General features: G+C 36.8%; 1 protein-coding gene across 6 annotated transcripts in view; it reads right to left on the bottom strand.

The window, feature by feature from the left end:
- HECW1 (HECT, C2 and WW domain containing E3 ubiquitin protein ligase 1) overlaps nucleotides 1–26,441 on the bottom strand; it is a 441,224-nt gene that overhangs the window by 127,764 nt on the left and 287,019 nt on the right. For all 6 annotated transcript variants that reach the window (XM_072791661.1, XM_072791659.1, XM_072791663.1 and 3 more), the window contains one exon: nucleotides 21,766–21,935. In XM_072791661.1, the coding sequence (XP_072647762.1) occupies nucleotides 21,766–21,935 (170 nt within the window). The remainder of the gene's footprint in view (nucleotides 1–21,765; nucleotides 21,936–26,441) is intronic.

Here is a 26,441-nt window from a genome sequence, read left to right as displayed (position 1 = left end):
GACTGCTCTCTCACCTGCAGACGCCCCTATCCAGTCATTCAGAATCTCAACTTTCTTACTGACTCTCCATTCTCCCTCTTCACTGGCTGCACTGGCCTAGGCACAGCCACTGTCTCCCTGACTTCAGCTTCTCGTTCATGCTTGCCAGTAAAGGTTTGTCTCTGAAACACAGGTCTGATCATTTCATTCTCCTGCATAACAACTTCCTTTTTCTTCTCATTTACAGGATAAAAATCTAAATTTCCTAGTGAAGTATCCAGCTCTTGCCAACCTTTCCAAGTCCCTTTAACATACTTGTTACCTGAAGACCTCATTTTCTTTCATATATTTTCAAGACTTACTATTTGCCTGGAAGTTGTTCCTTCCCAACTTCCTTACCATGCCAACCTCCTACTCATGCTCTAAAACCCCATTCACATAAAGTCTATTCTGTGAATCCTCTTCTGACTTTGGGAACCACCAACCAAGGCAGTGATTCTTTCTTCTGCTTCAATATCCCCTCTATAGTCTATTTTCTTGTGGTTGGTTGGTTGATAAGAGTGCACATGTACTATCTGTTTTTAGTAAAGCTTTTTGCATGCAGAAGCCACATATTACCTTTGCATTGAACACATCAATAAATGAGGTGATTAATGGCTGGCTACTTCTTGAAGTAATTCCACTCCATATGAGACACCAATGGTGCAAAAGTGAAATACAATCCAAGCTTGTGGGTGAGCCAAAATATTCTATGAACACTAGACTGAAACGTCAGTGCCCAAGCCACACTATTGTTCTACAGAAAACCTAAGGATTACACTACAGTGGACTTCTCTGAAATAAAAGCAAAGTGAAACTCTTCATTTGGATACACGATGTGGATACTCACTGGCTGTTAAAGATGAATAATAAATGAGGTAGGAAGAATTCTGAGATGACCCCCTCCAGATTCTCCTTTCCCCACTCATCCCATATTATCACCTCCACAGTGTAGGTGGGACTTGTGAACATGATGGATGTCACATCCATGATTACATTACCAATCAATGGACTTTGAATTAATACAAAAGAAGATAATCGGGGTGGGCCTGACTCAATCAGGTGAGACCTTTAAAAAGGACTGGTCACTTTTTGAAGTCAGAGAGATGAAAAGCATGACAGGGATTCGATGCAAGGGAGAATCTTCATTACTGGCTTCGATGATGGAAAGAGCCACATGGCAAGGACCAGAGAACAGCCCCTGGTAGCTGAGAGTGGTCTTCAGCCAACAACCAGCAGAGATCTGAATTCTGCCAACAACCCTCATGATCTTATGAACAATCTTTCCTCTAGACAAGCCTAGATGAAGACACAGGTCCGCTAACACCTTCATCTCAGCCTCTCAGACTTTGAGCAGAGATCCCAGTTAGGCTGAGCCCAGACTTCTGACTTATAGGACTGTGAGATATTAAATAGCTGTGGTTTTAAGTTGATAAATTTGTGATAATTTGTTGCATAGTAATAGGAACCTAACACAAAAAAAGTAGGGTAAGTAATAGCAGGATGAGACTCTCTGAATATGTATGTGGAGTTATTTGTTGATAGTATTTAATTCAGTGTACTGTAGTATCTCCTGAACTGGTTGCCATAGGATGGTGAGCGTTCCACTGCCTGCCCCTCAAAAATAAAAGAAAAAAGAGAGAAAGCTCTAATAAGAAGCACTGGGCTAAACAGCGGGAATAGTTCTTTACTGGCAGGTGATGTAGGGGTTTTAATTATACAAATGCACACCATGAATCTGCAAGATAGAATGGAATATTTCCATATTTGACTGTGGCACCTCTCATGTGTGCATGCATGCATGCATGTGTGTGCACGCATGTGTGTGTGTGTGTGTGTGTGCACGCTATTGCATGGTAGACTGCTGTAAAGTAGATCATAGTTTGGGATATTGGTGTTTGGCGTCCAGTTATAGTTCAAAGTGCTGAAGGAAAAATAACCATCAATGTAGAGTTTTATACCTATTAAACTCTCATTCAAGGTTGAAGTAAAAATAAAAACATTTTCAAATAATAAAGACTTGGAGATTTTACCAGCCACGAATTTTCAGGGACTTTTAGATGAATAAAATCATGGCATCAGATTAATAAAAAGAGACATAAAAATCATTTACACATAGCATATAGCCTCTGACAAGGACAGGATCATTGTCAGAACATTCATTTGTGTGCATTTTGTACATATTTTTATGAACTTCATAGAAATACATAGAAAACATATATAATAGGTACTTTCTAGAAAAATTTTAAAACAGATTCAAGAGGAAACAGGAAACCTGAATAAATAATATTATATAATTGAGTTAGGAGTCAAACATTTTGTCACCAAGTCACTTTACAAGTAATTTTTACTAAAACTTCTGGGAATAGATTATCTAATATAAACTGTTCAAAGAAATTAAAGATTATAAAAAAGAGGGTGCCTGGGTGGCTCAGCAGTTTAGTGCCTGCCTTCAGCCCAGGGCATGATCCTGGAGTCCTGGGATTAAGTCCCACATCAGGCTCCCTGCATGGAGCCTACTTCTCCCTCTGCCGGTATCTCTGCCTCTCATGAATAAATAAATAAAATCTTTAAAAATAGATTAAGAAAAAGAGACAGCTACCCAAATGATCTGCTGAGGATAAGTCATCTTTGATACAAACTCTATAATGTTACAAGAAAATTGAAGACATCGTATTTACATAGATGGCTGCAAAAATCCTAAATAAACTTAGCTGCAAATCAAAAACAGCATTTGTATGAAAAATATCAACTGTGTCTTCCAGGCTGAGGACTACCTGTGTGCCATTCCTCTGAGATTAGAACCCCTTTTCTCCTCATTCATTCCTAATGTTTTCCTAGAGGGTGCATAAAACTTTGAACATTCATTTTCTATGCTAACTTTATCTTTGTACTAAAAAATTTTTCTGATTTCATTTTCCTCACTTATATTAAAATATATTTTATCTTGCTATATTGTATGTATTTTATATGTTTCCAGGACAAGAGAGGTGACTATTTAAAAGGGTATATATGCTGTGTGGCCTCAGATTTGGCATTTACGTGCTCATAGGAAAAGTCAGGTCACTATAGGCTCCATATCTAAAGAGCTGGTCCAACAACTAGGGCCAGGCTCCCTCCTCTTCCTTGCACCATCCAGTGGTTTTGACAACTGTTTTTTCATGTTGTATGTGGGCTGCATGATATCATCTCCTTTCAATCACTCTGTAAATCACTGGACTTGTGCTGTCTTGCTTCTGTCTGTATGTCTCTTTACAAATGCACTAAGTTATACCCATACCTAGTAATGCCTCTTTTAAGTATAATGGTTCTTTAGCCAAAGATGGATATAAATAGCTGCCTAAGTGTTTACCAGAAGACTATTCAACATAAATATATTCTCTTTAAAACAAACAAAACCCCAGAAAATGTGAGATTAGCTGATTAATCATGGTAGTGCCATAATAATAATTTCATAATACATGAAATCAATAGCCTAACACAATAATACAGTTATAATAAAACTGCAAATTAAAGTCATTGATAAAATGACAAGAACTCTATTGATTTTCTCCTGATATTTTTTAACATTAAAAATACTGCTGTCTATATTTGCTTTTGTTCATATATCTTTATTAATTGTTTTCCAGGTTAATTACCTAAAGCACCAAAAAAGCTGACAAAGCTAAACAGATTAAAGCCTGACAGGAGTTGGGATTTGTCCCTAGGGCACAGGCATTACTTCCTGCAAGGCAAGCATGAGGGAGGCAAAGATGGGGATCTGCTGTAGGCCCCCTAAAAGGACAGGATCATTGTCAGATGATGGGTCTTGCTGAAGCAGAATTTCTGACAAATGAATAAGGAAAGAGAGCCCACAGGATTTGGAGTTTCTATGGTTTAGCCCCACTAGCTTTTTTTTTTTTTTCCCATTCTTTAAAATAAATGCAAGCATCTTGTATGGCTATGCATACTACTCTTAAATTCCCCAAAGCGTCTCTCCTCTGGCCCTCCCTCATCCCTTATCCTTGTCTTCCTTGGTTCCTAAATCCTCCTCTTTGACTTACCTGTACTTGATTTCTTCACTTCTCAAGTCACTATGCTTGGAAATCCACTTAGGTCTGTTTCTTACTAACTCCAGCCTCACCTTTGATTTTGGTATCAGCCCTATTGGATGACATTAGCTTAACAAATTTTGATCAGTGAAAGAGGCACTACCCAATTCTGTCTCTGATTTGTATTTTTTGCAAGTTTTCTTGGTGTAAATACTCCTACACAGATAACTTCACTAAATGCTGGGAAGAGATGTGCATAGTGGCCTCTGTGAGCCCACATGAGTTGGCTCTAGCACACTCTGACCCCACCAATGGATGTGCTGAGCCAGTCCTTAGCTCACTCTATTTCTCCATGAGAAATTAAAAGCCATTGGGTTTTACTACATTCTCAAAACCTCCACTTCTACTTATTTCCTCAGTTTTCAATGTTGCTAACAGATAAGACATACTTCAGCCAGTTGACATCAAACTAGGTGCCTCTAAGTTCAGTGCATGAGTCTCAGGTGTCACCTGGGTACCAGAGGCAGTACCACTGGAGTCGAACCCCTTGTGTTTTTATGTAGGTATTCCATTCATGAGTTCCTTTCAGAAAAGTGTTCAGCTCCTGGTTTAATCAACTAAAATAACTGATTTGGTGCTTAGATGATTGTTGTCTATATGAGGGAACTTAAAAAAATCTTTTAAAAAACTATAGACCTGGGACAGGACTGTTGGCTAGGGCTTGTCTCATACTCACCACCAGTGCCCATCTTTTGCATTTTGACTAATGTTTTTTTTCCCCCATAAATGTGATTTTGGGTTCATGAAACTGTTCACCAAGTCCAGGCTAAAAGTATAATTTAACTTCTGGCTAAATTACCTTTCAATTTCTAATCAATCAGGACTGACGTTAACACTCTAGTTTAAACCAACAAGAGTTTGGTTAAAACCGGTTAGGGCTCACTGATTACAGTAAACATCTAGCGATTGTCCTTACAGATCATGGGCCTTAGCCAGGCTCTTTATCTCTAGAGGATCAGGCTTGTAGACTAACCTGGTCCACTTGCTCTGCTTGGTTGGTCGGGTTTTGGCAATCTCTCTGACAGTCTCATTCTTACCTACTTCTGATGTTCCTGGGGTGATTAAATGTGAGAACTGGTAAAAACCTATTAGAACTTGGCATCTAGAAGAATACTCTAAATGGTGAGCCCATGCTTGACTCTTATGCGTTTATGCCCACATCTGACCCCTCCAATTGTCAGGGCAGTGGTTTGTGGTTTGCTTAACTGTAAAGTAATGTTTTGGTTGCTGGTACCTACTCTGGACTCCTAGCCAGCCCCAGCGCTAGAAGCTGTCCTGAGCTACCTGCACCAATTGAAGTTCCTCTCACATGCTAGAGCCCTATTTTAAGTGCATGTTAGCTGGGGGGGTTATTGAAGGGAGCCACTAGACAAAAGTGAAGCATAATGGCTAATTACATCTACACCTATACCTCTCTCCATGTTCACCAGAAGCCACCATTCTGGTCCAACTTCATCATTTCCCACCTAGCTTCTGCAACTGCCTCCTAACTGATGCTCTTTCTCCCCTTCCTCCCTCTCAACCCACCCCCAGCATATGTGGATTGTGAGTCTTATTTGTTCCATACCTCACCAGCATTAGTTTTTGTTCCATACCTCACCAGCATTAGTTTTTGTCCATTTCCTTTATGTTAGCCATGGTATCACACTGCACTTTTAATTTTTAGTCCTGGATGACTAATGAAGCTGAACATCTTTTTATATATTTATTGGCATTTGGACAACCTCCTTTGTGAGGTGCCTGTTCAAGTCTTTGGTCCATTTACCTGTTAGTGTCTGTCCTTTCCTTGATTTGTAGAGGTAGTGTGTGCATTCTAGATACTGGTTCTTTGTATCTAGATAGTTCAATATATTTTTCCACTCTTTGGCTTGCTCTTAATGTAGAATTTTGATGAATAGACATTTGTAATTTCAATGTCATCCAATTAACCAAGCCTTTGCATTATGGTTAATGCGTTCCATATTCTGCATAAGAGCTTTTTTTTTTTTTTGGCTTCCACAAGGTCATAAAGGAGTTCTCATATGTTATGAATTAGAAACCTTATTGTTAAAGTTTCATATCTAGATTTACAATCTATGGGAATTGATTTTTGCGTGTGATATGAAACTGCATTCAAGATTCATTTTTTAAAATATGGATAGCACATTGACTCAACACCAAACTTTGAACAGGCTATCCTTCCCTTACTACATTGCAGTATCACTATTGTCATAAAACAGTGATGTTATGCGTGTACCCAATTTGTTATTCTAATCTATTCAATTAGCTATTTGTCTATTCTAAGCCAATGCATGCTATCTTAATTCCTTTAGCTTTATATTTATTATGGCATCTGGAAGCATAAGTCTTTTTGCTTTTTTTTTTTTTTTTTTAAGATTTCCCTGCCTATTCTTGGCCTTTCCTATTTCTATCTCGATTTAGAATTGCTTGTCAAGTAACATTAAAAATACCTCTTAGAATTTTGATTGGGATTTCACTGAATCCACAGATCAACTTGAGACTGAATTGACACCACACAATATTGGATTTTCTAATAATATCTCTTCTTTTATTTAGGCTGTTTTAAATTTCTCTTAGACATGTTGCAGTACTTAGTAAAAAGGCCTTTTACATTTTCTGTTAGATTTATTCCTAGGTATTTGATGTTTTGTGGTGCTACTGTAAATAGTATCTTTTAAAAAATTTTATTTTCTATTTGCATGTAGAAACACAGTTTGTGTTCATATATTAACCTTTTATTTATTTAGTGACCTTGTTAAATTCACTTATTAATTCTAACAGTTTATTATTTTACACTGCTCACTTATACAACAATGTTATTTGAAAATAAGTACAGTCTTCCTTTCCAATTGTGATATATTTTCTTTCTTTATTTTTACCTTATTACATTGGATCTTTGGTAAAAAATTAAATAGAAGTGGCTAAAGCACATATCCTTGTTCTCAATTTTAAGGTAAAGTATTCAACATGATGTTTACTGTAGATTTTATTCTTAATATTTTAAATCCTCTATCAGAGTGAAGAAGTTCTCTTCTGTTTTTTGAAAGTTGTTAAAAAATTAGGAGTGAATATTAAATTTTGTCTACATTTTCTGGATCTACTGAGATAAACATGATTTTTCTCCTTTATTAAATTTAAATAAATTTTATTTATTTATTTTTTTTATAAAGATTTTATATACTTATTCATGAGAGACACAGAGAGAGGCAGAGAGAGAGAGGCAGAGACAGGAGAAGCAGGCTCCATGCAAGGAGCTGGATATGAGACTAGATCCTGGACTCCGGGATCACGCCCCGAGCTGAAGGCAGAGGCTCAACTGCTGAGCCACCCACGTGTCCCAAATTTAAATAAATTTTAATAGCATGCTTAAAATAATACGTCAGAAGACAGCTAGCTATTGTTTTAAAAAAATCCAAATTCTGGCAATGTCCAGAAAAATGTAAAAGGATTGTTTATGATACGGTTGAATTGTGAAAACTTGTTCACTGAAATAAGAAACTGGAGGTCTTTGACTTAAATGCAGCCATAATCACTCCAATAGTGGTGAGAAACCTTACCACCTTTCTGGCTGGGAGAACCAGGCAAAGGAGCCTGCTCTAATCAGCATCACCAAAAAGTGAAAGAAGAATGCCAGAAAGAAGAAAGGCAAAGAAGGAAAATGCCAAATTATTATTATTTTTTGAAACTTAGCCCAAGTTTCTGGCTGATTGTAGAATCATAGATGCACAGGGAAAATGAAATCAGTTTGGAGTTAGGTCTTAAAGAACTGAACTGAAATCTGAACTGCTACCTATCACATTCACGGCAGTGTGGCCTAACTAAGTTAACTGCCTGCAATCACAAAAACAACAAAATAACAAATAACTACAACAACAAAGACACATATGTTAGACACATATGTAGAATAGATGCTTTAAAGCATCTATTTTAACTACACTCAGTGAGGTAAAGGAAAATATACTTGTCATGAACAAATAGAAAGAAACATCATCAGCAAAACATAAATAACATAAACAAGACCAAACTGTAATTTTAGAATAAAAAAATCTAATCTATGAAAAAAAATCATTGAATAGAGATAATAATAAAATGGAGGTGGTAGTAAAATTGAAGAAAGATCAATAGTAATGATCCAATTACAAGAAGAGAGAATTGCCTTAGAGACCTGTGGGACAATACCTAAAGGTCTAGCTTATAATACGTGGAGTCCAAGAAAAAAGGAGAGAGAGCATTCAACAGAAAAATATTATAAGAAATGATGGTCAAACTTCACCAGTTTGATGAAAACATAAGTTTATAGATCCCAGAAGTTCAGTGAGGCAATAGAATAAATGAGAAGAAAACTGTTATGAGTTGAATCGTGTTGTTACCCAAAAAATGTGTTGAAGCCCTAAACATGAGAATGTAATCACATTTGGAAATAGTCCTTGTGATGTAATCAAGTTAGAATGAGGTCATTAGAGTGGGCACTAATCCAATGTGTCTGTTGTATTTATAAGAAGAGAGGAATATGGACACAGAGGCATATGGTGAGAACGCCATGTGAAGAAGGAGGCAGAAATTAGAGCAACACATCTATGAGCCAAGGAATGACAAAGACTGCCAGCATCACCAGAAGCTAGGGCAGAGGCATGGAACAGATTCTCCTTCAGAGCAATCAGAAGAAACCAACCCTGCTTACTCCTTGATTTTGGACTTCTAGTCTCCAGAACCATGAAATAATATGTTTCTGTATATGGCAGCCCTAGAAAAGTTATATAAAAACCATACCTAGGAATGTTGTAATCAAACTTGAAAACCAAAGATAAAGGGACAAACTTGAACTAACCAAAGAAAAATGACACCTTCCATACAGGAGAGCTGGGATTCAAATTATTGCTGATTTCTTACTATAGACTATGGGGACAATAACACAGTAGAACTACATTTTTAAAGTGTTGGGGGGAAAATACCAGTCACCCAGAATTTTATATTCAGTGAAAATATCTTCCAAGATGAAGATGAAGTTAAAACATTCAGCTAAACAAAAAACTAAGAGAACTTCCCCCTAGACTCACTCTGCAAAAAATGCCAAGGGAAGGATTTCATGCTGAAGGGAAATGATACCCAAAGGAAATTCAATCTTCAGAAATGAATAAAAAGCATTAGAAATAGGGAACAAATGGGGGAAGCTAAGAGACTATACTTTTTCTTAACTTCTTTAAAATACATATGTCTGATTCTTTTTTATCAGAGAGGAGGAGAGGAGGGAGAGATAGAATCTTAAGCAGACTCCACACCTGGTGTGGAGCTTGATGTGGTGCTTGATCTCACAACCCTGAGATTACAACCTGAGCTGAAATCAAGAGACAAGTCGCTTAACTGACTGAGCCACCCAGGTGCCCCTAAATACATGTGTCTGTTTATTTGTTCTTTTTTTTTTTAAGATTTTATTTATTTATTCATGAGACACAGAAAGAGAGAGAGAGACAGAGACAGAGAGAGAGAGGCAGAGACACAGGCAGAGGGAGAAGCAGGCTCCATGCAGGGAACCCTATGTGGGACTCGATCCCGGGATCACATCCTGAGCCAAAGGCAGATGCTCAACAACTGAGCCACCCAGGAGTCCTGATTTCATTCTTTTTATGGTTTCCCTAGCTGTGCATATCTAGTCCCTTGGCCAGTAGTTCCTCTAGTACTTTGGTGGAAACTTCTGCCACATCGTTGCTGAAGGAAGATGTTCAGCAGCACAGTATTCATGAAAGCACAATGTAGGTGAGACCACCACTGACTCTTTCCCTGGCTTTAACAGGGCTCAGTGTTCCCCATAGAAACATCCCTATCCTTAACTTGGCACACTTGGCCTTAAAACTGGTCTTGGAGCACGTGGGTGTCTCAGCAGTTGAGCATCTGCCTTTGGCCCAGGTTGTGATCCTGGCTGGGGTGGAGTCCCACATCAGACTCCCTGCATGGAGCCTACTTCTTCCTCTGCCTGTGTCTCTGCCTCTGTCTCTCTGTGTGTCTCATGAATAAATAAATAAAATCTTAAAAAAAAATAAAGCAAGAACTATAACATAATCATGTGGGGCTTATAATGTATTGTAAGTCCTATATATGGCAACTATAACATGAAGGATCATGGGCACAGGTGAATGCAGGTAAGTACTGTTGAGATATCACCACATTTTTGTGAAGTGTTATGATATTAAGTCAACGTAGATAATGAAAACATAAGAAGATATATTGTAGACCCTAAAGCAACCACAAAGAAAGTAATGCAAAAAATGTATAGCTAAAAATCCAATAGATGAATTAAAATTCTAGAAAGTATTCAAATAATACAAAAAGAAAGCAAGAAAACAGAAAAGAATAAGACAGAAAACGGAGAATAAAAAATAGATCTAAATACAACTATATGAATAATTACATTAAGTGACAACGAATTAAAGATTCTTATTTAAAGGCAGAGATTATCATAGTAGGTGAAAAACTGTCTACAGGATATGCGCCTTTTTCATATCTTGAAAATATCTTGAAATTAAAGGACAAAAATAGGTATACCATTCAGATATCTAACATAAGAAGGCTGGAATTCTATATTAATGTGAGATAAAATAGCCTTCAAGACGAAGGGTATTTCCAAAGATAGGATATTTCAAAGAGATGTATTTCATAATGTCAAAAAAGCTAATTCATCAGGACCACATTACTTTGCAGGTACCTAACCAGAGAACCTCAAAATATATAAAGCAAAAAGTTGGTGGATTTGGAGAGATAGATAATTCCATGATCATAGCAGGGGATTTAATCATCCTTTCCTCAGCAGTTCATAAAAAGCTAGTCAATAAGAACAGTACCTTGAATTTGATTTTTACAGACTACTACATAAAACAATAGAATACATATTCTTTCCAAGTGCATGTAATAAATCCACCAAAATATACCATATGTTGGACTGTAAGACATGATTCAATGTATTTAAATAGGTTGAAATCATACCAGGTATATTTTCTGACCACAATAAAATTGAATTAGAAATCAGTAACAAGAAAATATTTAAGAAAACCCTAAAGTTTGGACTTTACACAGTCCATTTCAAAATAATCCATGGGTCGAAGAAGGATATTAGAAAATATGTTGAATTGGATTATGATAAAAATGAAAAGATATAAATTTTATGGAATGCAGCTAAACTACCACTTGGAAGAAAATTAATAGCTATATATGATCACATTAGAAAGAAAAATAATTCTAAAATGTTACATTAAGAATCTAGGAACAGAAGAGCAAAAGAACCCTAAAGTAAGTAGAAAGAAGGCAACAAAAGGGAGAAAAAAATTAGAGTAGAAATAGAAAACAAAGAAAAATAGAGAAAATTATCAATGTCAAGAGCTGGTTCTTTGAAAAAAAATCAACAAAACCCATAAACCCATATCTACATCTGAAACTAATGATGTACTTACTATATGTTGGCTAATTGAATTTTAAAAACTCATATCCAGATTAGTTAATAAAAAAAAGAGAAAATGCAGTTCACCTTTAAAAAATGAGAAAAGTACAACCCTTAATAAATTTACATACATTAAAGGACGATAAAACACTGTTTGGAACAATCCTATAAAAAATAGCATGAAGAAAAATGTCAGTATTTCTTGAGAGACACAAATTACAACAGCTTATGTATGTAAAAATAGTTAACCTGAAAGGCCTTATTTCTATTTTTAACATTTTCTCACACATTTTAAAACTGCAGTGTAACTCATATATTCACTCATATATTCTATTAAACAGTTAAAGAAGAAATGACAATTATACACAAATCCTTCCAGAATATATAAAAGAAAGAAAACTTCAAAACTCATTTCATAAAATCAGATTACAATCTGACCAAAACCAGACTAATACAAGAAAACTATAGATCAATATTCTTCATGAATGTACATGCAAAAATCCTTAATAAAATATTAGTAAAAGAAACCCAACAATACATAAAAATAATGATACATTTGGCCCAGTAGAATTTATCTTAGGAATGCATAGTTGATCTAATATTAGAAAATCAATCATGGTAAATGACCGTATTAATAGAATAAAGGGGAAACATTATGGAATCATTTCAACAGGTGTAGAAAAAGTATTTAACCAAATTTAACGTCATCTATGATTTTAAAAAGAGCTCTCAGCAAATTAGGAATAGAAGGACACATTCTTAAGCTGATGAAGAGCATCTATACAAAAAAATCTAGTATCACCATACTTTGTGGTGAGCTATTAAATGCTTTTGCCCTAATATCAGTAATAAAGCAGAGATACCTTCTGTGACCCCTTCAACTCAACATTGTATTAGAGGCTCTGGACATTGCAATAAGGTAAACCGCAAAACAAACAAATTAAGAGCATATGTTTAGGAAGGATTGAGTAAAATTACTTTTATTTGCTGTAGTATGATTGTTTACTGAAATATCCTCACACAAAATAACTAGTGAATCAGTAAGATAATTTGGTATGACTGCAGAATTCAAATTAATATAGAAAAATTTATACATAGGCAGCAAATAATTGGAAATGAAATGAAAAAATATTCCACTTATAATAGACCAAAAAAAGAAGCATGCAAGACCTCTATACTGAAAACCACACAACACTGCTGAGAGAAATTAAAGGCCTAAATAAGTGGAGATATATCATTTTATAGATTAGAATAATTAATATTCAACACATTTCCAAATAAAATTCCAAAAGTTCTTTTCTTGAGATTCAAAGATCTTTCTAAAATTTGTAATAAAATGCAAAAAACCCAGAGGAGCCAAAGTAATTTTTAAAAGACTTTATTTTTTAGAGCTCTTTTAGATTGACAATAAAACCAAGAGGGAGGCACAAGATTTTCCCTATTCCCACATGCATAGTCCCCTCCATCATCAACTTCACTAACCAGAATGGCACCTTTCTTTTTTTTAAGCCAAGGATGAACTTGCACTGACACATCACAATCACCCAAAGTCAACAGGTTATCTTAGGGTTCATTCTTCCTGTTGTATATGTTATTGGTTTGGGCAAAAGTAAAATGAAATATATCCATCATCATAATATATCAAGTATTTTCATGGCCTTGAAAATCTTGTTATTCACCCTTTCCCGCTATGCATTCCTGGCAACCACTGACCCTTTTTACTAGCTGTATCTGTAGTTTTGCCTTTTCCAGAATGTCAGAGAGTTGGAATCATGCAGTATGTAGTCTTTTCACATTTTTTCCCACTTAGTAATATGTATTTAAGTTTCCACTATATCTTTTCATGACTTGATAGCTTGATTCTTTTTAGTGCTAAATAACATTCCATTGTCTGGATCTCCCACAGATTTATTAACCTCCTGAAAGACGTCTTGGTTGCATCCAAGTTTTTTGGCAATTATAAGTAAAGGTGCTATTAACATTCTTGTGCAGGCTCATGTGTGGACATAAGTTTTCAAATCCCTTGGATACGGAGGACCTTGATTGCTGGATCATTTTGTGAGCTGTTTAGTTTTTAAGAAATTGCCAAACTGTCTTCCAAAGTGAATGTACCATTTTGCAAGCCCACTGGCAATGTATGAGAATTACTGTTGGTCCACATCCTCTCCATCTTGGGCGTTGTCAGTGTTCTGGATCTAAGTCATTCTAGTAGGTGTGCAGTAGTATCTCATTGTTATTTTAATCTGCATTTCCCTGATGACATAAGATGTGGAGCATCTTTTCATATGCTTATTAGCTATCCATATATCTTTGGTGAGGTGCCTGTCAAGATCTTTGGTCCATTTTCAAATCGAATGTTTGTTTTCTTCTTGTTGAGTTTTAAGAGTTCTTTGTATATTTTGGATAATAGTCATTTATCAGATACCTCTTTAACAAATATTTTCTCCCAGTTTGTGGGAGAAATATCTTCTAATTCCCTTGATATAGTCTTTAAGGGAGCAGTTTTAATTTGAATGAAGTCCAGCTTGTCAATTATTTCATTCAAGGATCATGGTTCTAGTATAATATTTAAAAAAGTATCACCAAATCCAAGATCATTTAGGTTTTCTCCTATGTTAATTTCCAGAGGTTTTATAATTTTTCATTTTACATTTAGGTCTATGCTCCATTTTGAATTAATTTTTGTGAAGAGTAGAAGGTCGGTCTCTAGATTCTTTTCTTTTCTTTTTTTATTAAAGTTCGATTTGCCAACATATAACACCCAGCGCTCATCCCATCAAGTGCCCTCTTCAGATTCTTTTCTTTGTAGGTGGATTTCCAGTTGTTCCAGCACCATTTGTTGAAAAGACTATCTTTGCTCCATTGTATTGTTTTTATTCCTTTGTAAAAGATCAATTGACTATGTGGAGGTCTAATTCTGGGCTTTCTACTCTGTTCCATTGATGCTCGCTCCATTTTCCCCAATACCACATTTTTCTTGATACTACAGCTTTACAATAGGCCTTGAAGTTGGGTAGCATCGGTCCTCCAATTTTGTTTTCCTCTGATATTGTGTTAGATATTTTAGGTTTTTTGCCTCTCCATGCAAACTTTAGAAGCAGTTTGTCAATATCCATAAAATAACTTGCTAGAGTTTTAAGACTACACTGAATTCATAGATGAATTTGGAAAGACCTACCATCTTGACAATATTATACTTCCTATCCTTGAACATGGACTATATATTCATTTTTTAGTACTTTGATTTCATTCTATATAGTTATGTGGTTATTCTTATATAGGTATTATGCAAATTTTGTTAGATATATATCTAAATGTTTCATTTGGGGATGGTAATATAAATGCATTGCTTTTAATTTCAAATTCCATTTGTTCGTTGTTGGTATACAGAACAGCAGTGGACTTTTTATATATTAACCTTGTATCCTGCAACCCAGTTAACCAAATCATTTGCTTTATTTTTAAATATTTATTTATTTATTTATTTATTTATTTATTTATTTATTTATTTATTTACGTTGGGGAAGGGCAGAAGGAGAGAGAGAGAGAGAGAGAATCCCAAGCAGACTCTTAGGGCATGGAGACTGATAAGGGGTTGGATCTCATGACCCTAAGATCATGACCTGAGCCAACACCAAGAGTCCAATACTCAACTGAGCCACCCAGGTGCTCCCCTAAACTGTTTGCTTTAAATTCATACAGTTTTTTGTTGTATGTAATGAATTCTATTTATGTTTGTAAATTGTCCCTTAATAAAGATGATAATGATAAAAACATCATGTAGAGTTTTTCACATTTATTCTAAATTTTCAAATTTATTAGCATGAATATTTTCATGATACTCATTTTTTCAATATACATGCAATCACTATTGTAGTTTTTGATAGCTTTCTCTATCATGTATTTGTTTTCTAATTCAGTGATTAAGGCATTCATCTTCAAGTTACTGGGATAATAGTTTAATCTCATGGAAACTCACATCACTGAGATCTTGTTTTCTAATTTAGCTGCATCCCACAAGTTTAGGTATGTCATATATTAATATTACTCACTTCAAAATATTTTCTAGTTTTTTTTTTAATGATCTCTTCCTTGACTCCTAGATATTTTAGGAGTTTTTGCTTAATTTTCAAAGTGGATGGGCATTTTTTAGTTGTATTTTTATTATTTATGTCTAGCTTCTTAAGTTTTTTTTTTTTTTAAGATTTATTTATTCATGAAAGACATAGAGAGAGAGAGGCAGAGACATAGGCAGAAGGAGAAGCAGGCTCTTTGCAGGAGGTCGATGTGGGACTTGATCCCAGATTGCAGGATCACGACCTGAGCTGAGGGCAGCTGCCCAACCACTAAGCCACCCAGGTGTTCCACTTCTTAAGTTTAAAAACATAAAATAGTATTTAAAATCTATCTCTGATAGCTCCAATAATAGTCATCCATGGTCCATTCCTCTTGTTACTGAGGTGAGATAGTATTTTAACTAATGAGGGCCTGACTGGGCTGCTTGGGCTATTTTGAATTTTTCTATCATTGGCGGGCCCTGCTCATTCACTATAGCCATCCAGGGGTCTAACTGAGAATCTAGGGTTTTGCTAGACACCTCCCCTTGGTGGATCCAAACTTCAAGTGTTATCTTTTCAGCAGTCAAGCAACAGAAAACTCCTCTTTGATCTTCAACAGCTTTTGGCCTACTTTCCTATCCCTGTTATAAAAAGCAGTTGCAGAAAGTTGGTTCACTTGAAATTCTTTTTTCTCCAGGATCTTGATCACACAAGTCCTGTTATCCTGACCATCCTCTCATGTATCACAAATGCTTTTTAAAAAAAGTTTTTCTCTGGCTAGGAAAGGTGTTTTGTGTTAGTGTGCCACATGCTGCTCCATGACAGCCAGAAGCAGATATCAACTGCTTCCATTCTTGACTCTTGATAATCCATTTCATACATGGCAGCAGGAAAGTTTACATAAATTTTGATCAGAGAATGATGCTTCCCTACTCCCAATAGCTTTTTATCACATTTATAATAAAATCCCAACCACTTTCCATGACTTACAAGATGCTGGTCCTTGCCTCTCTTCCCAGCCTCATCTTATATCCCACTCCCATCCCTCACACATGGTTATTCTCCAGCCCCAATGACCTTCCTTCTGTTGTTTAAATATGCCAAGCTTGGTACACTCAGGCCCTTCATACCAGCTGCTTCCTCTATCTGCAACATACATCTAACCAGGTCTTTGTGTATCCGGCTTCTCAGTTCATGTGACAACAACTCAGAAAGGCTTTCCCTGGACCATGGCCATCTAAGTTAGCTCCTCTCCATCATGCACATCACGTTACAATGTGTTTCCTTAGTGTTGATATTTTCCCTTGCAATTATCTTGTTAGTTTATATTTTGTTTTGTTTTGTTACATTAGAATATAAGCTCTAGGAGGAAATATCTTGTCTTCTAATCTTGTGACCAGATTGAAGGAGGCTGATAGTGTACACGTGTGGGATTAATCCACCTCGCTTTGAGGGCTGAGACAGAGAATGGAGTGGAGGCTGACAAACACCATGGCCCCAGGCTTGATTTAAATATTTGCTCAATCCACATGATATTTCTGAGAATTTGCTTTTAGGAGTTCCTTGTTTGATTTAGAGGTTTAAACATACTCTTCACATAGGCACTCTGATTAAATAACCCAAGATTCTTCAGTTCTGCCATTTTCTATTTAACTTCTCTGTGTAGCTATAATTTTATAAGTGCTTATTAAATCCGTTCAGGAAAGTAAACAGACCTGAAAATCAAGGAGAGTTTTCCCTGGGTGAAAATAGTTTCTAATTACAGTAATAATAATAAAAAAAGATCAATCAACATGGTAGTCTTCTTTAAAAAAGTTTTTTAGTTGACATTACATTTAATATGTATTCCTCTATTTTCCCTTCTCATTTTAAAATTCTGCTAGTAACTGTAATTTTTCTAAGATGTAGCATGTTTTAATCAACAAAAACATATGTTTCAAGTTTGAACTTGCATAAATTTGAAAAAATCACATAAGATTTTAATGCAACATTAATCACAGAAATATATTAAGCATTTAAACTATATATTAAGGATATTCTTGCTCTTAAGTTCAGGTAACTTCAATTATTTCTCATGAATATCCTTTGTATGTTAGCAAGTATATACAGAAAGTAGAAGAGTTTGGTTCTCACTTACCTGCTTGCATAGAAATTTAAAGATGTGCATGAAATCTGTAGGAAGAGGGAATCTTCACTTCATTCACCAAAGTGCTATATGAGACCCAGAACCCAACCCAAGGTTTTGTTTGTAAGAAATAAGAGAACCATGCTGGATGTGTGCAACTGGAGGAAGCCCAGCCCAACAGCCATCACCTGTCTGTATATACTATGAGCTCCAATCACATGGCATTTCTTTCTTTCTTTCTTTTCAACCACTCCCCAGAAATGCCTCATCATGCATCAAGACCTAAGTCCCACAGCACACCATCTGGGAAGTCTTCCCTCAGCATTCTGCTGCATTCTGTCCATACCTTGATTAGAACATTTATTTTATTGTATTGTCTCCTTCTACCAGGCTGAGTGGTCTTACCTGCCAATCTTTTTTGTGCCCTTTCAGAGGTTTCTATTTCTACTACAGATTAGATACTCAGTAACATTCCTTAAATGAATAATCAGCCATAAGAACTTCACCTGCCTTTCTCCATTAACAAAGTTCTCATTGATCTTTAAAACTTATCCTCCAGAAGTAATAGTTTGTATGATTAGCTGAAAGACCAAATTAAGCTTTTTGATAACTGCCTTCAGCCTTATTATCCAATGCTATAGATTTATACTTTATTTTTCTTCTGAAGGGGAGGGGTTATACTGATCACTTTGAGTATCTGATAAAATCTCTGGATACTCTCTCCAGAATTTATCCACAACCACTTATACACAAAACTGATTAGTATCAACCTCTGAAGGTAGATGACCTGCTTCAAATTCCAGTTCTGCCATTTATTAGCTGCGACCTGGGGAAAATTACTTAACTTCTCTGTGCCTTGGTTTCCCCATCTTTAAATAGGGATAATAATAGCATATATCTCATAGGGTTGTTGTGAGGATTGAGTTAATCATATAAAATGTTTACACTGGTTGGGCATAGTACGCCCTATATAAGCCTTATATCACCTATTAGGCTCCAGGAACTGGAGATGCTAAGAAAAATTAGATATGATTCCTTCCCTTGAGGACCCAAAGGCTCACAGGAAAGACAGATGTGCAAATAAAGACAGTATGATAGAGATCTGGACAAAGGGACAGAGAGAAAGGAGCACTTTCCTCCTAAGGCCTAAGTGGGGAGTCAAGGAGTGGCCCATGAGGGAGGTGGCATTTTAGCTGAGTCTTGATGGCTGAACAGGAGTTGCTAAGTTGGATTCATTGAGAATGTACATTTTAAGCAGATATAAGGAAAGACAATCTATGCAGGCATGTGAAAGCATGAGGGGCAGTGGGAGACAGAGCTACTGCGAGCGGCCTTAACATAATGTCTGAGGTATAAGGTGCTGGGGAGTGGAGCTGAAGCACATTGCACATGCTATAAATTATCTTATTCAAAACCCATGTTCAACCACCTTCTCCTTTCGCCCTCCCTAGTGGACAGTTGGGGAATCAAAGCACTAGGTTTTCCCAAACAAGTGAGGGTCTGTGACAGGTCATAAGGGGAGGGAAGGGCTTCTCTTACAGAATAAAAATGCAAAGCCTAAAAAGGAGGCTTTTTGCCTTTTTGCCTGAAGCTTGAGTTTGAGGCTTTAAGACAGGAGGGTGGGAGGCATCTGCTAACAGGTGCAGTGGGAAGACCCAGAGAGCTTGAGTCCCTTGGTGTAATGAGTAGCTACGCTGCCAGGACCACCTCCCTCTGGACTTCTTGTTTGTGAGAAATATCTCAGCTGACCCCACTTCGCTAGCTTAGAGCCAAATGCAACCCATCACTGACTCAAGTAGTAAGCAATGCAGAGTCAGCAGAAGCCTTGAATGTTCTGTATAGGAGAGCATTTAGGGGTTCAATGTGCAGATCTTCAGTCAAATTACTTGATGTTTAACTTGAGAAATCAGTTATCCTCAATCTGAGCCTCATTGGGAAGAGATGTAGTAAAACTTGTTTTAGAACATTGACTTTAGGGGCACCTGGATGGCTCAATGGTTGAGCGTCTGCCTTAGGCTCAGAGCATGATCCCGGGGGCCTGAGATCAAGTCCCACAACGGGCTCCCTACATGGACCCTGCTTCTCTCTCTGCCTCTCTCTCTATCTCTCATGAATAAATAAATAAAATCTTAAAAAAAGAAAACACCAACTTTAACCACAGGACACTGGATAGAGTGCAGGAGGTCAAAAGCAGAGGACTAGTGAGAGTTTGCTGGGATCTTTCCAGGGTGAAGTAAATCTTGACTAAAGACTCAAATTATTTCATAACTTACAGTGGATTCTAGCTGAAATTTTTAGACAAAAAAATCAAACCAAACCAAAACATTCTGATGGCGCTGGGGTTTTGAAATATTCTTTGAGACTTATAATACCTTTATGACTAAATGTTTTAGAACAAGTTGCTCTGAGGTTCTTCACAAGAGAGAAGCCTTTTTTTTTTCATGTACTATAAATTCCTGTAGCATCTTGTATTATCCCCAGGAATGCAGTGAAGAGACCAGAAATAATTGGTGAGAATAGCCAGGACTGAAAGAACAAATAATTTAAGATTCATTATTCCATGCTACTGGTACTCACAGTGCTTTAGAATCTGTTGATAACCAAAGTAGTAGGAAGTTTAAGTGCAATTCCATTTCCTTCATGTTGCTCTAACTTCAAAGCTGTAACATTGCTCCTCTGTAGGGCCTGGGTCAGGGTTAATTAAGTCTTGGAAGTTGGGGGTGTAATTTAAGAGATAATGAGCAAGACTTGCCCCCAAATATCTAATCTCACTTTCTTGTTCAAGAATGCTTGAAAAGTCCACAGCAGAGATCATCTACTCTGAAGAATAAAGGAAGGAAGGAAACCTGCCCAAAGCAAGTGCCTCAGGTAGCACATTTCCTCAGGTAGCACATTTCCATCAGTAACAGTCTGATGAAGGTAACCTGAGGCCCAGATTGAGGATGACTGAATTCTTCTTTAAATTAATCAATTAATTAATTAATTAATTTACATTTTTTAATTGGAGTTCAATTTGCCAACATATAGCATAACACCCGGTGCTCATCCCATCAAGTGCCCCCCTCAGTGCCTGTCACCCAGTCACCCCCACTCCCCGCCCCTTAAATCTATATAACTAGTAATAGGCCATGCTGGGATTTGAACCAAGGTTTGTGTAAGTGCAAAGCTGTGCTTTTAACTCAGACATTATACTGTAGCCCCTCCCAGGCCCTAAGCCTCCCTGCTCCCCAGTCCACATGGTTAACAGGTCACACCCTCAAGCTAAAGCATGTGAGCTAGGTTGCTAGATGGGTTGTGACAACTTTCTGCTAGTTCTCTAGGAGAAGACTTAGTCGCTGTAAGGCCAAGCCTGACATGCGTGTGGCTTTGCTGAGGAATGTCCTCATTCCTGGCCAGTGCTGAGAAACATCCTCACGTCACATTTGGGAGTGGAGATGGGTCTTCATGAGATAGAACAAACTGTCCAATCCTCCTGTAAGTTGCCTAGCACTGTTCAGACCAGGAAGAGGGGATGCACAATTAGGATTCATATCTATTTAGATCAAACAATATGTAAATCCCAGGGATATTCTAGGGCTTAATGATTTACCTATCCTGGGAATCTCTGGATTCCCTAACCTCCAGAATCTCTGGAACGTTGTTCTAAGAGGGATGCATTTAAAATCTGGCACTCTTGCCTAAGGACTGCATATGTAGGAAGAGTGTAAGAATGCTCAGATCAAAATGCTTCTCTTCCTTCTCCCACACAGAGGCAGAGAGAGGGTGTCTTGCCTTCAGACGCAGATCCCGAATCAGAGGAAGAAGCTGTAACAGGGCTACTGAGTGTAGCTGCCACAAACAGTTTCCTGGTATTGCCTTGAGGGGCTCCATAAAGATCCGTGAGTTACAACCCCCAGAGAACACAGCTCCCTTCTAAGACCAGAGAGCCATGAGCTCAGCAGCATTCTGAGGCTCCAAGGAAGGAGGAGATAGCATGTGAGCTGCTTTATGGTCAGTGGTTTCAGTTGGCTACTGAGGCTTCTTCTAAGAGCCCACAGCACTCACCTCGGCCTGCCAGATGGGGTTCACGGTGTTGCCTATGATCTTGGATCTCCTCTCCTGTCCGTGGTGTGGGAGGGCAGGGAAGATACTGTGCTTTCCAGGCTGAATAGAAATCTTCAGGTAAGGGTCTGGGTTGAAGAACATCCCTTTCTTCAACCCCATGGCCTGGAAATCTATAAAATAAGGAACATTTTGACTTAAGTGTGTTTTGGTGAGGTTAAAGATCATAATATCAGACCTTACATAAGGAGAAAAGTCCATCTAAAATATGGAAAAGCCTTTCCAATCTTTAGACTGTTTTCTACCTCATTATAAATATGGGCTGCGAGAGCCCATTATATAGAACATTTACTGGCATGTTTAAAACCATTCCTTGTAAGAAATCAAAACAATTGGCATTGTGGTCACTGTGTGTTTTAAGAGAAGACTGTTGGCCCTTCCTGGACTGGACTTCCAGCATTCCTAGGGCAGGTTGGGGTGAGGGTGTGAGGTCACATCAGGAAACTTGGTGGACATAGAGGCAAGGCATTCAACTTTGAACATTCTATGGATCTAGGTGAAAATTCCTCTGCAAAGTGGAGACATGAGAAAACCAAGGGCTATAGTTTCACAATGAATACAGTAGGTCTATCATCCCATGTCTGCATGGCAGGACCAAAATGGGAACCAATTAACAAGAGATTTTGTCTCCTTCCCCAGCCCCATGCTGCCCATCCTGCATGGCATCCCTCTCAGGCTTCAGGATTTCACTGAGCTCTGGTTAATGAAATTTCCTCTTGGTTTCTGGAAGGTAGTTGAATAGTTTTACAGGCTCCTGCTGTTTCTGCAGGTTTGTACAAATAATTGTTTTTCTCAAGCATTTCAACAGGGACATAAGAATGGCAAGTTGGAAGTGGTTGGCTTTCTGCCTTAGTAACAAAAGTACTGAGTTTCTTCTTCCTTTTGCTTTTTAACTTAGACACATGCTAATGTTGTCAACTGATTTTTTTTTTAAAGACTTTGAGGGGGGAGTTGTAGGTTCACAGCAAAATTAAGAGGGAGTACAAATTTTCCCGCATACTTCTTGCCTCACATATGTAGAGCCCCCCCATTACCAACATCCCCACTAGAGGGGTACATATGTTACCACTGGTGAACCTATAATGACATCATTATTGCTCAAAGTCCATAGTTTACATTAGTGTTCACTCTTGGTGGTGTACATTTATGGGTTTTGACAAATGTATCCATTATTAAAGTTTATACAGAATATTTCTCACTGCCCTAAAAATCCTCTATGCTCTGCCTCCCCTGTCTCCTCCCCTAGCCCCACCCCCAGGCAACCACTGATCTCCTGACTTCACAGTTTTGCCCTTCCCACAGTGTCATATAGTTGGAACCATACAGCATGTAGCCTTTTCAGATTGGCTTTTTTTTTTTTTCACTCAGTAATACGCATTTAAGATTCCTCCATGTTTTTTTCTGGCTTGACAGGTCATTTCCTTTTAGCAATGAACATCAATCCATTATCTGCATCCATATCATTCTTCCATTCACCTACTGAAGAACATCTTGGTTGCTTCCAAGTTATGGCAATTATGAATAAAGCTGCTATAAGCATCTGTGTGCAGGTTTTGTACAGACTTAAGTTTTTACCTCATGTGGGTAAATACCACAAAGTGCAATCACTGGATTCTATGGTAAGAGTATGTTTAGTTTTATAACAAATCACCAAACTGTCTTTGAAAGTGGTTGTACCATTTTGCATTCCCACCAGCAACCAATGAGAGTTCTCATTGTTCTACATTCTTGCCAGCATTTGGTGTTGTCGGTTTTCTGAATTTTGGCCATTCTAATAGGTATGTGGTGGTATTTCATTGTTGTTTTAACTTGCATTTCCCTGGTGACATATGATATGGAGCATCTTTTCATATGATTCTTTGTCATCTCTATATTTTTTGGTGAGATGTCTGCCAAGATCTTTGGCCCATTTTTTAAATTGACTTGTTTGTTTTCATATTGAATTTTAAGAGTTATTTGTATATTGGATAATGTTCCTTTAACAGGTTAATGTTTTGCAAGTATTTTTTTCCCAGTGTAGCTTATCTTCCCATTCTCCTGACATTGTTTTTGTAGCTCAGAAGTTTTAATTCTAACAAAGTTCATCCTTTATCAATTATTTCTTTCATGTACCGCATCTTCAGTGTTGTAGCTAAAAAACCATTGCCATATCCAAAGTCATGTAAGTTTTCTCCTGATACCTTCAAGAAGTTTTGCAGTTTTGCATGTTATACAGAAGTCCGATCCATTCTGAGTTATTTTTTAAAATTGAGATATAATTGACATATAAGATCATATTAGTTTCAGATGTACAACATAATGATTTATATACTTGTATTATATATGTATGTAATGCAAAAACAATTACCAAATAAGTCTAGTTAACAGCCATCACCATACATCATTATAACTTTTCTTCTGATGAAAACTTTAAGATCTACTCTCTTCAGTTTCAAATATACAATGCAGTTATTATTAACTTTAGTCACCATGCTCTACATTACACCCACATGACTCATTTGTTTTACAACTGGAAGTTTATATCTTTTAAACACCTGTCACCCATTTTGTCCAGCCCCCACCAATCTGTTCTCTGTATCCATGAGCTTGATTTTTTTTCAGATTCCACATATAAGTGAGATCATATGGTATTTGTATTTCTCGGTCCGACTTATTTCACTTAGCATAATGCCCTCCATCCATGTTGTCACCAACAGCAAGATTTCACTCTTTTTTTTATAGCTGAGTATCATTGTATTGTATGCATATACCACATTTTCTTTATCTATTCATCCAGCAGTGGACATTTAGGTTGCTTCTATGTTTTGGGGATAGTAAATAATGCCTCAATGAATGTGGGGGGTGCATATATCTTTTTGAGTTAGTGTTTTCATTTTCTTTGGATTAATACCTAGAAGTGGAATTGCTGAATCTTATGGTAGTTCTATTTTTAATTTTTTTGAGGAACCCTCATACTGCTTTCCATAGTGGCTGCACTAATTTATGTTCCCACCAACAGTGCACGAGGGTTCCCTTTCTCTACCTCCTCACTAACACTTCTTTTCTCTTGTCTTTTTGATACTAGCCATTCTAACAGTGTGGGAGGATATCTCATTGTGGTTTAGATTTGCACTTCACTTATGATGAGTGATACTGAGCATCTTTTGTGTATTTATTGGCCATCTGTATGTCTTTGGTGAGATGTCTATTCAGATCTTCTGCACATTCTTCAGTCAGATTTTTTTCTGAGTTGCATGAGTTCCTTTATATATTTTGGATATTTCAGAGATATAATTTGCAACTATTTTCTCTTACTCCTTTTCATTTTGTCGACAGTTTGCTGTGCAGAAGCTTCTTAGTTTGATGTAATTCCATTTATTTATTTTTGCTTTTGTTGCCTTTTTGGTGTCAAATCCAAAAAAATATCACCACCAATACTGATGTCAAGGAGCTTACTGCCTATGTTTTCTTCTAAAAGTTTTGTGATTTCAAGTCTTATGTTCAAGTCTTTAATACATTTTGAGTTTTTTTTTTTTTTTGTGTGTGTGTGTATGGTGTAATATAGTGGTCTAGTTTCATTCTTTTGTATGTGGCTGTTCTGTTTTCCCAGCATCTTTTATTGAATAGACTGTCTTTTTCCCATTGTATGTTCTTGGCTCCTTGTTGTAAATTAAATGGCCATAAAAGAGTACGTTTATTTCTGGACTCTGTATTCTGTTCCTTTGAATCCTTTGATCTATGTGTCTTGTTTTTATGTCAATATCTTACATTTTGATTGCTATATATATATATATATTTTTTTTATAATATAGCTTGAAATCAGGAATCATGATTCCTCCAACTTTGTTCTTCTTTCTTCAGATTTCTTTGGTTATTTGGGATCTTTTGTAGTTCCATACAAATTAGAATTTTTTGTTCTATTTCTGTGAAAAGTGCCATTGGAATATCAACAGAGATTGCATTGAATGTGTAGATTGCTCTGAGTAGTATGGGCATTTTACTTATCTTAATTCTTCTCATCCATGAGCATGGACTATCTTCCCATTTATTTGTGTCTTCTTCAATTTCTTTCATCATTTTTTCCTTGTTTTCAGTGTATAGGTATTTCTTTCCTTGGTTACCATTTATTCCTAGGTATTTTAGTCTTTTTGATACAATTGTAAATGAGATTGTTTTCTTAATTTCTCTTCCTGAGAGTTCATTATTAGTACAAAAACACAGCAGATTTTTGTATTTTGATTTTGTATCCTGCAACTTTACAGAATTTATTAGTTCTAACAGTTTTTTAGTAGGTTGAGTTGATTTTTGTAAAGGATATAAGTTCTGGATACAGATTCTTATTTTTTTTTTTTTTGCATGTAGATATCCAGTAGTTCTAGTACCATTTGTTGAAAAGACTGTCTGTTCTACTGTATTGCCATTGTTCCTTTGTCAATGATCAGTTGACTAAATTTATGTGGATCTATTTCTGGATATTCTATTCTGTTCCATTGATCTATTTGTCTATTCTTTCACCAATATGACTGTCTTGATTACCAGGATTGTGGTAAGTCTTGATGTTGAGGAGGTAAGCTCTCCAGCTTCAATCTGCTCCTTCAATATTATGTTGGTTATTCTGAGTCTTTTCCCTCTCTCTATAA

Source organism: Canis lupus, chromosome 21 (assembly GCF_048164855.1).
Source record: "Canis lupus baileyi chromosome 21, mCanLup2.hap1, whole genome shotgun sequence".
In the NCBI taxonomy this organism is placed as follows: domain Eukaryota; kingdom Metazoa; phylum Chordata; class Mammalia; order Carnivora; family Canidae; genus Canis; species Canis lupus.
This window is presented reverse-complemented; position numbering and strand designations above follow the sequence as displayed.